Source organism: Leuresthes tenuis, unplaced genomic scaffold (assembly GCF_036924035.1).
Source record: "Leuresthes tenuis unplaced genomic scaffold, fLeuTen1.0.hap1 SCAF_5, whole genome shotgun sequence".
NCBI lineage: Eukaryota > Metazoa > Chordata > Actinopteri > Atheriniformes > Atherinopsidae > Leuresthes > Leuresthes tenuis.
Window position 1 is genome coordinate 37,802,604 of NW_027325359.1, and position 14,165 is coordinate 37,816,768.

The 14,165-nt window shown below is 48.6% G+C and overlaps 1 protein-coding gene across 4 annotated transcripts in view; it reads left to right on the forward strand.

Annotated features, from left to right (window-relative positions):
• wwp2 (WW domain containing E3 ubiquitin protein ligase 2) overlaps positions 1-14,165 on the forward strand; it is a 304,365-nt gene that overhangs the window by 224,354 nt on the left and 65,846 nt on the right. For 3 of the 4 annotated variants that reach the window (XM_072386807.1, XM_072386808.1, XM_072386809.1), the window contains exons 1-2: positions 4,809-4,866; positions 11,898-11,979. The exons of the other annotated variant lie outside the window; for it this stretch is intronic. In XM_072386807.1, the coding sequence (XP_072242908.1) occupies positions 11,910-11,979 (70 nt within the window). In that variant the 5' untranslated portion in view covers positions 4,809-4,866; positions 11,898-11,909. Of the gene's footprint in view, positions 1-4,808; positions 4,867-11,897; positions 11,980-14,165 lie in introns of those variants that run through there. 4 annotated transcript variants of the gene reach the window in all.

Below are 14,165 nucleotides of genomic sequence, written 5' to 3' on the forward strand. Positions count from 1 at the left end.
CTCTCAGTTTATGAGGGAAATGACTCCCAATGACTCACACGCTCTTTGCACCGCCTACTGGCGGAAAGTTGTTACTGCATGTTCCTGTCTGAATAAAATCAGTATCGATTATAAATCGATATGCAGATTTCTGAAAGTCATGCCTTTTCCTGTGGTTGTGTAACCACTGTTCACTGTGGTCACTTTACTTTGAGAAACTATAACGAATCACACAGTCGAAGCTTAGACTATGAATAGTTCAGAGTTCAGAGTAAACAGCAATGAGTCATACGGACATATGATAATAATGATAAAAAGAAGAAGAAGAAGAAGAAGAAGAGAGGAGTAGGAAGAACTAACTTTTATAAGGCATCCATGACAACTTTACTTTGAGGATCAAACAAGACAAAAAAGCCACAGAATCTAAATGAGTTAGAGGGGAGGCAGAGTTAAGTCAAATAGTCAGGTCTGGTGACCACATAAAGCTGGAAGAGTTTTTCTTTATAAAGGCAGCCAGAGATGAGGCGATAGTGCTGCAAATGTTAAGAGGGAGAGCGTTCCAGAGGTTTGGAGTTACAACATTGAAAGTTCTGGGTCCCAAAGTGTGAGAACCCGGTGTCAGCCGGTTCTGGGACAGAGGTACTGAGGAGCGAGAGTCTGGTGTGAGAACCCTGTGGATATTTAATCTATAACGTTAGTTTCATCTATAACATTAGTTTCATCTATAACATTAGTTTCATCTATAACATTAGTTTCATCTATAACATTAGTTTTATCTATAACATTAGTTTTATCTATAACATTAGTTTTATCTATAACATTAGTTTTATTGGCTTTCTTGCCTGACATATGCTTTAGTGATTCGGTCTTCCAGTGCCTAAAAGTGAGGGCCATGTTCCCTGCAGCCAGACTGTTTGAATGGCTAATCCAGATTCTTCCCTTGTTGGTGAGTGAAGTGCTGTGCGCACGTGTTCGTGCACATCTTGTGTAAAGTGGCACCAGCAGCAGGAAGGAATGCTCTGAGCCTCACTGATGAATTCATTGTTACTCTTTCCATGTAATTCTTCTGAACGCATGGAAATGAAACGCAGTTCCTTCAGTTTACAAAAGAGAGACATGTGCCGTGAATCCAGACAAAAAAGTACAAGAACGCTGACATTAATGTGAAATTCCATCACTTCAAAAAGCATGCAGCTTCCCTAAAGTCCTCGTCCTTTGCAGAACGTTCCTACAGACTCACCTCAGGCTGCAAACAGCTGGCAGGAGGAGCTCTGGTCATTGTGATGTTTGCCTGCCATCCACTGGAAAGTCTGCAGAAGAGCAGAAGAGCAGAAGCAGCTCTGCAAAGAAGCAATGAGGCGCAGAACTACACCGCTGTTAGCTAAAACCACGCCATGCTAAAAGAAGACGCCTTTGTTCATGTACATCCGGAAAGGGTCCACTTCTTCCACAACACCCTCTGTCACAGACTCCCAAACAGATCCAGTTCATATTTACTGATAACAATAATTAATACCCCATAATGTCAAAGTGAACCACGATTTTTTTACTTTTGAAAATAAAAGCTTCAGTACAGACAAAATTCACAAGTCAATATTACCAAGATAACTTCAAAGCTGCTTCATACGATTCAGGGTCGCAGGGGGCTGGAGCCTCCAACAGATAACCGTAAAGAGAAAGGAAACTTTATTTTAACAGACAGACAAAGCGTCAGCGCAGCAGCATAAAGAATATGATTAAAATCATTGTAAATAGCTAATCTCTGCATATACTTAGCCTTTTAAACAAGTCACTTCCTGCCATCAGCAGCATTTAAGAGTCTGGTGGCAGGAGGGACTAAAGAATCTTTTAGTTGTGGAGCACCTGAGGACAGCGGAGGGCCTAAAGGTGAAACTCAGAGCAGGATCTTGCTTTCTGAACAGCTTGTTTATATTCAAGGCTCCTGAAATAAAGAGCAAAGGAGAAAGCACTGAGGAGATCCACTGTTTGAGCTGATGTTATTGGACAAAACCCACTGAAATAAAAGGGTTTGCATCATCCACACTTTTCCAGCTTGGTAAGCAAACTGGAAGGCAGTTAAAGTCTTTTCTCGGTTATTCTTCTGAAAGTTCTCCATAATAAGGCCTGAATTCATGCAATCCTCTTGTTTTTTTAGTTTTAGGAACTGGTGTAACGGTGAATGTTTTCCACTGAGTTGCTATCTGAGAATCGCAGATTCCAAGAAGCCGATTCAATATTAAAGAGAGTCTGAGAAGTGGGAAAAGATTAAATATTCAGTGAATAAGATTTCCCATCTGAGAACCTGATGGGTTGAAATAGGTCAATAAAAAGAGCAGCACAGTGCAGCTGCTGTCCAGAGAACCATCCATCAACTCTCAGGTTGCTGCAGTTGTTCTAAAACAGTAGTGATGGTGGTAATTCTGTCCTTTGCAGCTGAGTAAAGAAGAGCTCACGGTGATGGAAAATGGGACGATGGAAAGTATTTATGACAGAACATTAGACAAATGAGAGGACTGATAAGAAACAGAATGGTATCAAACCTCTTATTTTTCTAATGTGCACGTAATACATTATAATACAAACATTTTGTGTAACTCACAGCAAAAGTGTTCATACAGTAATCAGAGCAGAAGTGCGCCGGGGAAAAGGTGAGGCAGATTAAGACATTTCACACTTTACACACAGAGTTTTTAACATTTTCACACAGAGACGATCAGAGGCCTGTTAGAAAGATCTTAAGCTGCTGTTTAACCAGCAAAAACAGGAAGTTACATGCTCAATGCACGTCACGGGGAATAATATCAGGACAATTACAGGAATAAAGTTACTCACCAAGAAGCCACCCATCGCACACAGTGCAGCTTGTAGTCTGTTACTGTTACTGAATGTACGAATCGTGCGTTGAACCAAACTGCGCTTCAATGTTGGCCTGTTGAACTGCGTTGTGGGAATTTGATACACCTGCTGAGATGAGGATAATTCATCCCACTCGGCTCGGCTCAGGGTCGACTGGCACAGTCCCAATCGGTTGGCAGCTCCCTCTGAATGCCCCGGTTGCTTAAACCCCAGTGTGCACATCACCTGTGGCACGAGCAGCGCACGGCTCCTCGCTGTGTTGAGCTCCAACGCCGCCGCAGCTCTGCCACAACTCCAGGAGGATTGGCCTCAAAACGGCTGATGAGCCAGTTGTCATCATGCAAATCCTCTCAGTCTCTGAACACACGCTCTCTCCTTATTGCACCATTCATAAAGTCTTCCAACAGCGCTAAAGCAGCCGTTGTTTTAATGGTATGCACTGCAGCACTCTGCATGCTTTTATATCCTCTCTGACTGTAACTGCAGACTCATGGGTGTGTTTATTCTCCATATGTCTCAGATGTGCACATCAGTCAGTCTGAGGACACATTTATTTATTATAACAGTTTCCCAACATCACCTCTAAGAACCAAAGAATCAGCAGCTGTACGCAGCCCTGAAGTCACCTCTTTAGATCCTGTGAGTGTCAGTGCAGCATCGATATTGTTTTGTAAGATTTATTAAAGACTCTTTAGTTTTTTCTCTATCAGGGTCCTCATCCAGCCTAAATGTATTATTATCATTAAGTATTATGGCTAATAACATGAATCAAAACGGTCTGTACGACAGAATGCTTTACAGCATGGTTCTTATTCACTTCTTCATTCAAACAGTCATACAGCGCCGCTTATTTTCTATTCCCACTCTATATATGCAGCTCTTCTATCTGTAGTCCCTTCAGTGCCTCTGAGGAGCTTATTGAGAGCAATGTGGGGTTCAGTTCCTCGTCCAAGGACACTTAAAATGCCAACCTTCTGGTTGTCGGATGGACTCTTCCTGCTGTTTTGAAAAGTTGAGTTTCCTCAGAACTGTAATTTCTGTACAGTAACATATATTCTGACCACTCTACTTACTGAGGATGTGACGCTTACGGCTGCATCACGTTGTACGTTTGAATGAGGGATCATTACAGCAAAGGGCACAAAAATGCATCACGTCTCTGGATGTAACTTTGCTGTATTTCCTCACACCTGACACTGAAGAGCATCCATTTCTATACCCACTTCATCCAATTCAGGGTCACAGGACTGAATAACATGAGAAAGAAATGTGCTATTAAAACACAAACTCAATAAATATAATTCACATAATGTCTTTTGAATAGTCTTTACACTACGGGACTGACATTACACTTTACATTACACTTGTGGCTCGGTTCATTTCCCTTATAGTCATTCTTTATAAACATAAGCAGCTTTGGTAAAATATAAAAAAGTATGTAAATATTTCAACAGTATGTTGCACGATTAAAGGATCAGTACAATAAACATGTGAGAGACAAAGTCTGTCAAAAGACTGTAACAGTGACCTATATATATATATATATAAAATGTCTGTTTCAATATTTATATGCATATAAATATTGTTTTAAAACTTGAATTGGTGTACAGTTGCTTTGCTGAATAATGAACAGAATGAACAGTTCTGGGTCGTTCAATATGAGGACTGAAACTGTCAGAATCCGAAATAGATACAAAAATATATACAAATGGTTAAATTAATACGTTTATATGATACAAAATGCTACTAAATTGATCAGGACATTGATCTTTTATCAGGAAATAACAGATAAAGTGGGTATGGAGAATTAATTGTTGAACGTCCTCATCGGCATTCAAAATGTTTTTCTCCCATCATATATATCTACAGATAAATCTACAAATAAAGCTATTTTTTAAATCGGGGATTATGTTCATCATTGTTTATCACCCACAATCCTTTGTGCAAAAATCTACCCCGGGTCACGTGGTTTCGTCACTGAGGCGGAAATGAAAGTTCACTAGCGACAACGGCGGATCACAGCTGAAAAAGGTACGAGGATGGCCGCATTTATGCTTCATTTTTCGGTGTGTCAATACACCCGGGCTCTTCTGGTGTGGAGCAGGCAACTGTAAATGCTGCTCTGCTTGATTTCTAGTGTTTAGAACAGGTTGTATCGACATGTCCTTTTTGTAAAAGCCCACTACGAAGCTCGCAGGCTAACAGTTAGCATCCCTAAGTTAAAGCAGCTAAATTTAGGAACGGAGTAACGGACATGTCGCGAGCGCCCTTCCAAATAAAAGAGAAAAACGGAATATTTAGAAAACTAGCTTGAAATTTGGTCAGTTAAAAGTTTATGCAATTACTTATGTGACAGAGAATTTGTTGTTTCCGCTCAAAATGGTAAATTATGTGTTGGTTGTAGCTTGTTAAATGTGAGACGTGAAATATATGTTTGATGGTTTTAGGTTATCGATTGGTGCTCAAACAAAGCAAAACTTTCAGTGCCAATTCTCCACAAATATTTTGTCATCTTATATACAAAAGTACGAATGGATTAGGAGTCACAGCCCGAGTGTTGTTAGGCAAAACACAGAAAAACACCGCAAAATGTTCCCGTTGTGCTTTAGTTTGAAAATATTAACCGGAAGTGGTAATGTTTTCTTTGCTGTCCTTTGACTTTGTGATGCACAGAAATACCTCAACCATCTTCCGTGTTTGTGTTTTGGTACAGCAGGCAAGGGTATTTGATAAGGGCGCACTGACTGAGTTTAGCGGGACCGGTCGCACCTTTGTCGGCCTGAGTGGAGTTCAGCCGCCGCCCAAACAGTGAGGAGGGTCGGGCTGCCGGTCCGCCGCCGGTCCGCTGCTTTCACAAGGTTGACGGAGGATGCTGTGCGCTTTTGTTGTGACTGCTCTCATCGCATCGTCTGCTGCTTAGGGATAGAACCTCAGGTGGCTATTTAGTTTACCAAGTAGCTCGCTGCTTTCTTTGGTTACGCCCTGGCCAGGTAGCAGGGGTTCTGGCCGGTTTCACCCTAACTGCAGTCACCTTGGTCCTGCGGGAGGAACAGATAAAAGCATGTTTCACACAACATTTCTGTAGGTTTTACATTTCCCCGGGTGCACAGGGAAGCACCAGGGAAGCATGATTGCGGAGTTTAGCTCTGCGGCGTGCTGCAGTTTCCTGTGCTGCAGACTCCATCTCTGACTTTGCTCAAGGTGAAGTTGATGAGGACTTGGCTCTCGCTGCCTTTGATGGCTAAAACAAATCTCTGCTGTGAGTGGCGTACATTAGAGCCGGCTGCCAAGTACAGCAGTGATACCAGCCTTCATGTACATTCATTACAAGCTTTGGCTCAATACTGTGATCTGTGTTGATGTAAAAAAGTGTGACACACTCTTAAATTAAATCTAGCCACATTAATTCATCATTATTGATGCACTCCGTCTAATATAAGAGACTTTAGATATGTTTCAATGGCCAGTTCTTACTTTCTGAATCTCTACAGTTTCTCTACTCATTCCCCCGAGTTTAATGTGGTTTAATGTGGTTTAATATGGTTTAATGTGGTTTAATATGGTTTAATGTGGTTTAATATGGTTTAATGTGGTTTAATATGGTAACTAATATTCTAATAACTAATATTCACCTCGTTATGACAGTTGGAGGATAGAAGCAACACGGGAGGAGAAGGATTTGTCCTCTAGGTAACACTCTTCTGCAGCTTTACAGCGTGCGGGTTAGAGGTTACCATGATGTGAGTCACAGCCAGGTGTGAGTGGCACAGCCAGATGTGAGTCACAGCCAGGTGTGAGTCACAGCCAGATGTGAGTCACAGCCAGATGTGAGTCACAGCCAGATGTGAGGCACAGCCAGGTGTGAGCGGCACAGCCAGATGTGAGGCACAGCCAGATGTGAGGCACAGCCAGGTGTGAGTGGCACAGCCAGGTGTGAGAGGCACAGCCAGGTGTGAGAGGCACAGCCAGGTGTGAGAGGCACAGCCAGGTGTGAGAGGCACAGCCAGGTGTGAGAGGCACAGCCAGGTGTGAGAGGCACAGCCAGATGTGAGAGGCACAGCCAGGTGTGAGAGGCACAGCCAGGTGTGAGAGGCACAGCCAGGTGTGAGAGGCACAGCCAGGTGTGAGAGGCACAGCCAGGTGTGAGAGGCACAGCCAGGTGTGAGGCACGGCCAGATGTGAGGCACGGCCAGATGTGAGGCACAGCCAGATGTGAGGCACGGCCAGATGTGAGGCACGGCCAGGTGTGAGAGGCACGGCCAGGTGTGAGCGGCACGGCCAGGTGTGAGCGGCACAGCCAGGTGTGAGTGGCACAGCCAGGTGTGAGAGGCACAGCCAGATGTGAGTCACAGCCAGATGTGAGTCACAGCCAGATGTGAGTCACAGCCAGATGTGAGGCACAGCCAGGTGTGAGCGGCACAGCCAGATGTGAGTCACAGCCAGGTGTGAGCGGCACAGCCAGATGTGAGTCACAGCCAGATGTGAGCGGCACAGCCAGATGTGAGGCACAGCCAGGTGTGAGCGGCACAGCCAGATGTGAGTCACAGCCAGATGTGAGTCACAGCCAGATGTGAGGCACAGCCAGATGTGAGGCACAGCCAGGTGTGAGTGGCACAGCCAGGTGTGAGAGGCACAGCCAGGTGTGAGAGGCACAGCCAGGTGTGAGAGGCACAGCCAGGTGTGAGAGGCACAGCCAGGTGTGAGAGGCACAGCCAGGTGTGAGAGGCACAGCCAGGTGTGAGAGGCACAGCCAGGTGTGAGAGGCACAGCCAGATGTGAGAGGCACAGCCAGGTGTGAGAGGCACAGCCAGGTGTGAGAGGCACAGCCAGGTGTGAGAGGCACAGCCAGGTGTGAGAGGCACAGCCAGGTGTGAGAGGCACAGCCAGGTGTGAGAGGCACAGCCAGGTGTGAGGCACGGCCAGATGTGAGGCACGGCCAGATGTGAGGCACAGCCAGATGTGAGGCACGGCCAGATGTGAGGCACGGCCAGGTGTGAGAGGCACGGCCAGGTGTGAGCGGCACGGCCAGGTGTGAGCGGCACAGCCAGGTGTGAGTGGCACAGCCAGGTGTGAGAGGCACAGCCAGATGTGAGTCACAGCCAGATGTGAGTCACAGCCAGATGTGAGTCACAGCCAGATGTGAGGCACAGCCAGGTGTGAGCGGCACAGCCAGATGTGAGTCACAGCCAGGTGTGAGCGGCACAGCCAGATGTGAGTCACAGCCAGATGTGAGCGGCACAGCCAGATGTGAGGCACAGCCAGGTGTGAGCGGCACAGCCAGATGTGAGTCACAGCCAGATGTGAGTCACAGCCAGATGTGAGGCACAGCCAGATGTGAGGCACAGCCAGGTGTGAGCGGCACAGCCAGATGTGAGTCACAGCCAGGTGTGAGCGGCACAGCCAGATGTGAGTCACAGCCAGATGTGAGCGGCACAGCCAGATGTGAGCGGCACAGCCAGATGTGAGGCACAGCCAGATGTGAGAGGCACAGCCAGATGTGAGGCACAGCCAGGTGTGAGTCACAGCCAGGTGTGAGTGGCACAGCCAGATGTGAGTCACAGCCAGGTGTGAGTGGCACAGCCAGGTGTGAGGCACAGCCAGATGTGAGAGGCACAGCCAGATGTGAGAGGCACAGCCAGGTGTGAGTGGCACAGCCAGATGTGAGAGGTACAGCCAGGTGTGAGAGGCACAGCCAGGTGTGAGAGTCACAGCCAGGTGTGAGCGGCACAGCCAGATGTGAGAGGTACAGCCAGGTGTGAGAGGCACAGCCAGGTGTGAGAGGCACAGCCAGATGTGAGTCACAGCCAGATGTGAGGCACAGCCAGATGTGAGGCACAGCCAGGTGTGAGCGGCACAGCCAGATGTGAGTCACAGCCAGGTGTGAGCGGCACAGCCAGATGTGAGTCACAGCCAGATGTGAGCGGCACAGCCAGATGTGAGGCACAGCCAGATGTGAGAGGCACAGCCAGATGTGAGGCACAGCCAGGTGTGAGTCACAGCCAGGTGTGAGTGGCACAGCCAGATGTGAGTCACAGCCAGATGTGAGGCACAGCCAGGTGTGAGTGGCACAGCCAGGTGTGAGGCACAGCCAGATGTGAGAGGCACAGCCAGATGTGAGAGGCACAGCCAGGTGTGAGTGGCACAGCCAGATGTGAGAGGTACAGCCAGGTGTGAGAGGCACAGCCAGGTGTGAGAGTCACAGCCAGGTGTGAGCGGCACAGCCAGATGTGAGAGGTACAGCCAGGTGTGAGAGGCACAGCCAGGTGTGAGAGGCACAGCCAGGTGTGAGAGGCACAGCCAGGTGTGAGGCACAGCCAGGTGTGAGTGGCACAGCCAGGTGTGAGCGGCACAGCCAGGTGTGAGAGGCACAGCCAGGTGTGAGTGGCACAGCCAGGTGTGAGAGGCACGGCCAGATGTGAGGCACGGCCAGATGTGAGGCACGGCCAGATGTGAGGCACAGCCAGATGTGAGGCACAGCCAGGTGTGAGAGGCACGGCCAGGTGTGAGAGGCACGGCCAGGTGTGAGCGGCACAGCCAGGTGTGAGAGGCACGGCCAGGTGTGAGCGGCACAGCCAGATGTGAGTCACAGCCAGATGTGAGTCACAGCCAGATGTGAGGCACAGCCAGGTGTGAGTGGCACAGCCAGATGTGAGAGGTACAGCCAGATGTGAGTGGCCCAGCCAGGTGTGAGAGGTACAGCCAGGTGTGAGAGGCACAGCCAGGTGTGAGAGGTACAGCCAGATGTGAGGCACAGCCAGATGTGAGGCACAGCCAGATGTGAGGCACAGCCAGATGTGAGTGGCACAGCCAGATGTGAGAGGTACAGCCAGATGTGAGGCACAGCCAGGTGTGAGAGGCACAGCCAGATGTGAGTGGCACAGCCAGATGTGAGAGGCACAGCCAGATGTGAGTGGCACAGCCAGGTGTGAGAGGCACAGCCAGGTGTGAGAGGCACAGCCAGGTGTGAGCGGCACAGCCAGGTGTGAGCGGTACAGCCAGGTGTGAGCGGCACGGCCAGATGTGAGCGGTACGGCCAGGTGTGAGAGGCACGGCCAGATGTGAGAGGCACGGCCAGATGTGAGGCACAGCCAGATGTGAGGCACAGCCAGATGTGAGGCACGGCCAGGTGTGAGAGGCACGGCCAGATGTGAGCGGCACGGCCAGGTGTGAGCGGCACAGCCAGGTGTGAGAGGCACAGCCAGGTGTGAGTCACAGCCAGGTGTGAGCGGCACAGCCAGATGTGAGGCACAGCCAGATGTGAGAGGCACAGCCAGGTGTGAGTGGCACAGCCAGATGTGAGAGGTACAGCCAGGTGTGAGAGGTACAGCCAGGTGTGAGAGGCACAGCCAGGTGTGAGCGGCACGGCCAGGTGTGAGAGGCACGGCCAGATGTGAGGCACGGCCAGATGTGAGGCACGGTCAGATGTGAGGCACAGCCAGATGTGAGGCACAGCCAGGTGTGAGAGGCACGGCCAGATGTGAGCGGCACGGCCAGGTGTGAGAGGCACGGCCAGATGTGAGGCACAGTCAGATGTGAGGCACAGTCAGATGTGAGGCACAGCCAGATGTGAGGCACAGCCAGATGTGAGGCACAGCCAGATGTGAGAGGCACAGCCAGATGTGAGAGGCACAGCCAGATGTGAGAGGCACAGCCAGGTGTGAGAGGCACAGCCAGGTGTGAGAGGCACAGCCAGATGTGAGCGGTACAGCCAGGTGTGAGAGGCACAGCCAGGTGTGAGCGGTACAGCCAGGTGTGAGCGGTACAGCCAGGTGTGAGAGGCACAGCCAGGTGTGAGAGGCACAGCCAGGTGTGAGCGGCACAGCCAGGTGTGAGTCACAGCCAGGTGTGAGCGGTACAGCCAGGTGTGAGTCACAGCCAGATGTCAGGCACAGCCAGGTGCGAGGCACAGCCAGATGTGAGGCACAGCCAGATGTCAGGCACAGCCAGATGTGAGGCACAGCCAGATGTCAGGCACAGCCAGGTGTGAGAGGCACAGCCAGGTGTGAGAGGCACAGCCAGGTGTGAGCGGCACAGCCAGGTGTGAGCGGCACAGCCAGGTGTGAGCGGCACAGCCAGGTGTGAGTCACAGCCAGGTGTGAGCGGTACAGCCAGGTGTGAGTCACAGCCAGATGTCAGGCACAGCCAGGTGCGAGGCACAGCCAGATGTGAGGCACAGCCAGATGTCAGGCACAGCCAGATGTGAGGCACAGCCAGATGTGAGGCACAGCCAGATGTGAGGCACAGCCAGATGTCAGGCACAGCCAGGTGTGAGCGGCACAGCCAGATGTGAGTGGTACAGCCAGATGTGAGAGGCACAGCCAGATGTGAGTGGTACAGCCAGATGTGAGAGGCACAGCCAGATGTGAGAGGCACAGCCAGGTGTGAGTGGTACAGCATGCTAAGTTGGACCCGGGTCACACGGGTTCCATCCAACCTTAGATAAACAGAGTCTCTGCATATCTGACCATAAAAGATTCACCTTCATCTGGATGTTACGCTCAATGTAAAGTACACAGTGGGATGAAATAATTCTCTGAGTAAATTTCCCTCGTTTCCAAATAACTTTTCAGCCAGTGGAAAAGAGGAAGTTACTCAGCTGCCTGCGTTTTCCATGAAGGAGCAAAGAGGAGGAAAAGTCACTGATGGATGCTGGAAAGTTACAAGGCATCCAGGGTCTCTGTGACTAAGCAGGGGGACGGATTGGGGGAGGGACGGTTTGGGGGAGGGACGGATTGGGGGAGGGACGGATTGGGGGAGGGACGGTTTGGGGGAGGGACGGATTGGGGGAGGGACGGATTGGGGGAGGGACGGTTTGGGGGAGGGACGGTTTGGGGGAGGGACGGTTTGGGGGAGGGACGGTTTGGGGGTGTTGGGAACAGGTGAGCAGGTGAACAGGTGAGCAGGTGAACAGGTGAGCAGGTGAACAGGTGCAGAGTTAAAAGCTAAAGGAAATGTCAGGTTCTGGTAAAGTCTCTAAAAGACTCCTCCCTGTGATCTGCGCAGAGACGCCTCTGAGGTTGTTCTGTTTTAGGTAACATTCTGTGTTTCTGTGGCTGTTTCAGAGCTGTGATGTCATGGCTGCTGCCAGCCTGACCAGACCTGGCTGTGCCCAGACCAGTGAAAAGTCTCAACTGATCCTAAAAGGTAATTTTTCCCTTTCTCCTATGGTTTCAAATGCATTGAATAATCTTCAGATGTCTTTGGATACATCAAGAAGCAACTAAAAAGCACGTTGATGAGAGTTTTTACCCACAAATGAATGAACCTTTACATTTTCATGCATAAATCCGAACAGTCGGCTCTATTTAACTTGAAAATCATCCGTTCTTGAACTGTCAGCCGATGGTTTGGTTGGAGACTGCAGCTGTGGCTGTTTCTGTAAAGTAAAACGATGGGAGCTCAAACTTGAAAACATGGAGGCTGCCACAGAGGATCTGAGCAGCAACTTAAGGTCGACGGCCCGTTGCCGGGTCTCTGCTGATTGGCCAGGCGGTCTGTTCCTCAGCACAACACAGGTCCTCATATTTATATATAATGCATTTGAACTGGCTGATAAAATCCAAAGTGTGCCCACCTCTGAGCCCCGGATTCCTTCCCCGCTCCATTAGCATCACATGGAAGCCACATCATGCAACGTGCTTTTATTCTGGGGTGATTTACAGCAGCAGGCAGGATGTTCTGATGGAGCTGGGCTGCTCTCTCTGCTGTGGTGGAGAGTTTCACTCGTTGGGACTCTGCCGGCTCCAAGCTTACTTCCTGCATGGATGGACGGTCGTTCGTGTCCCAGATGGAAAAGCAAGGAGCTGTCCATCCTTCATAACTCACACAAACCTACACTATCATCGTTTAACTTGTAGTCATCAGCCTTTATTCTCACATCATTCAACAAGCTGTCAGACAAACACCTCGTGATCGTCCCTGAGCTCCAACCCTTCCAGCTCCTCTTTGGCAGCAGCTGTAAACCAACATGTCAGGCTATAGTTTCACAGATTCCTCCTCAATGGGAACCTTTTAATCGGGCCTTTTAACTTCTTCCAGGAATGAATTTAGTCTTAATTCTGCATCCTTTTCACCCGACTTTGTGAGCCTGAGATTAATCTTTTTTAAATGAGAGTTCTCTTTCTATAAGACCTTTTATTTCTAAATTCTCCTCATAATGATGTCGTATGATCTGTAATTGTTTAAGCTTTGTCTGAAGATAACTGCTGCTAGCTGCTCCCTAATTAATCTGAAGATTTCTTTTTCTTTTCCAGCAGTGTCTGTGAGCTCATTAATTGGCTTTTTTCTGCTATTACAGCAATAAACAGCCATTAAAATGTACTCAGTTGACCTTGTGTGAAGGAAAGCGATGGCATTAGCTCCAGATGAGACCAGCACAACATTCAGAGGGAGTTTTGGACTTTTCTTTTACCCGATTATCAGGCTTCACCAAAAGTGTACATTTCCTACATGAAGTCCATCTATTGAAGGGTTCTTCTCATGCTGCACCAGCCCAGCAGCCACTCCTGAAGCAGAAATAAGCAGAAATAAGCAGAAATAAGCGAATAAATCTTGATATTCCCTCCAAACTGTGTCAAACCACAAATGTCAGTGATGCAGAGCTGTGGATTCTGATGATCTGGCCGTGTTGGACCCATTCAGAACGAGCTTTCTTTAGGCCTTTAGACCTCTTCCTAAACATTCTGATGATCTGGCCGTGTTGGACCCATTCAGAACGAGCTTTCTTTAGGCCTTTAGACCTTCATCCGTAGCATTCACCGTGCTGCTTTGCTTTATTCTTTCGCTTTAAACTGTAACCTGATACTTCAGTTTTATTAACTGATCAGATTTCCTGTTACAACACAAATCCAGCTCTAGTCCTGTCTGGGCCATTTAAGAAAGATGCTGGTTGGGCAACACTTTGTCTGATTTATGCCTTTTTATTGTCTTATTGCATCTTCAGCCCGTCGTAAATCAGTGGAAGAACATATTGTCTCGATCAAGAGAAGGATGAGCGTTGAATACTTAAGATGACGCTGTTCCTTCAAACAAATGCTCTCAGTATTAGTTTTCAGGCATTGAACACCAGCTCATCCAGTAAAGTTGCTTAAAATAAGTCAGAAACTCATAGAAAAGTGAACACACTGATCATTTCTCTGCTGCTTTAGAGCATTTTAACACATGACTGAATGCTAATGGCTCCTTTTCCTATTGATGGCAAAACCCAGGTTTTAGTAGGCATTTGTTGGAGTTTTGTCCAATAGGAATTAGGCTTTAAACATCTGCAATCTGGCCTAAAATACCAGCAAATTAAGAATGCAATCAATATTTGGGTGATATCAACAGGCTGT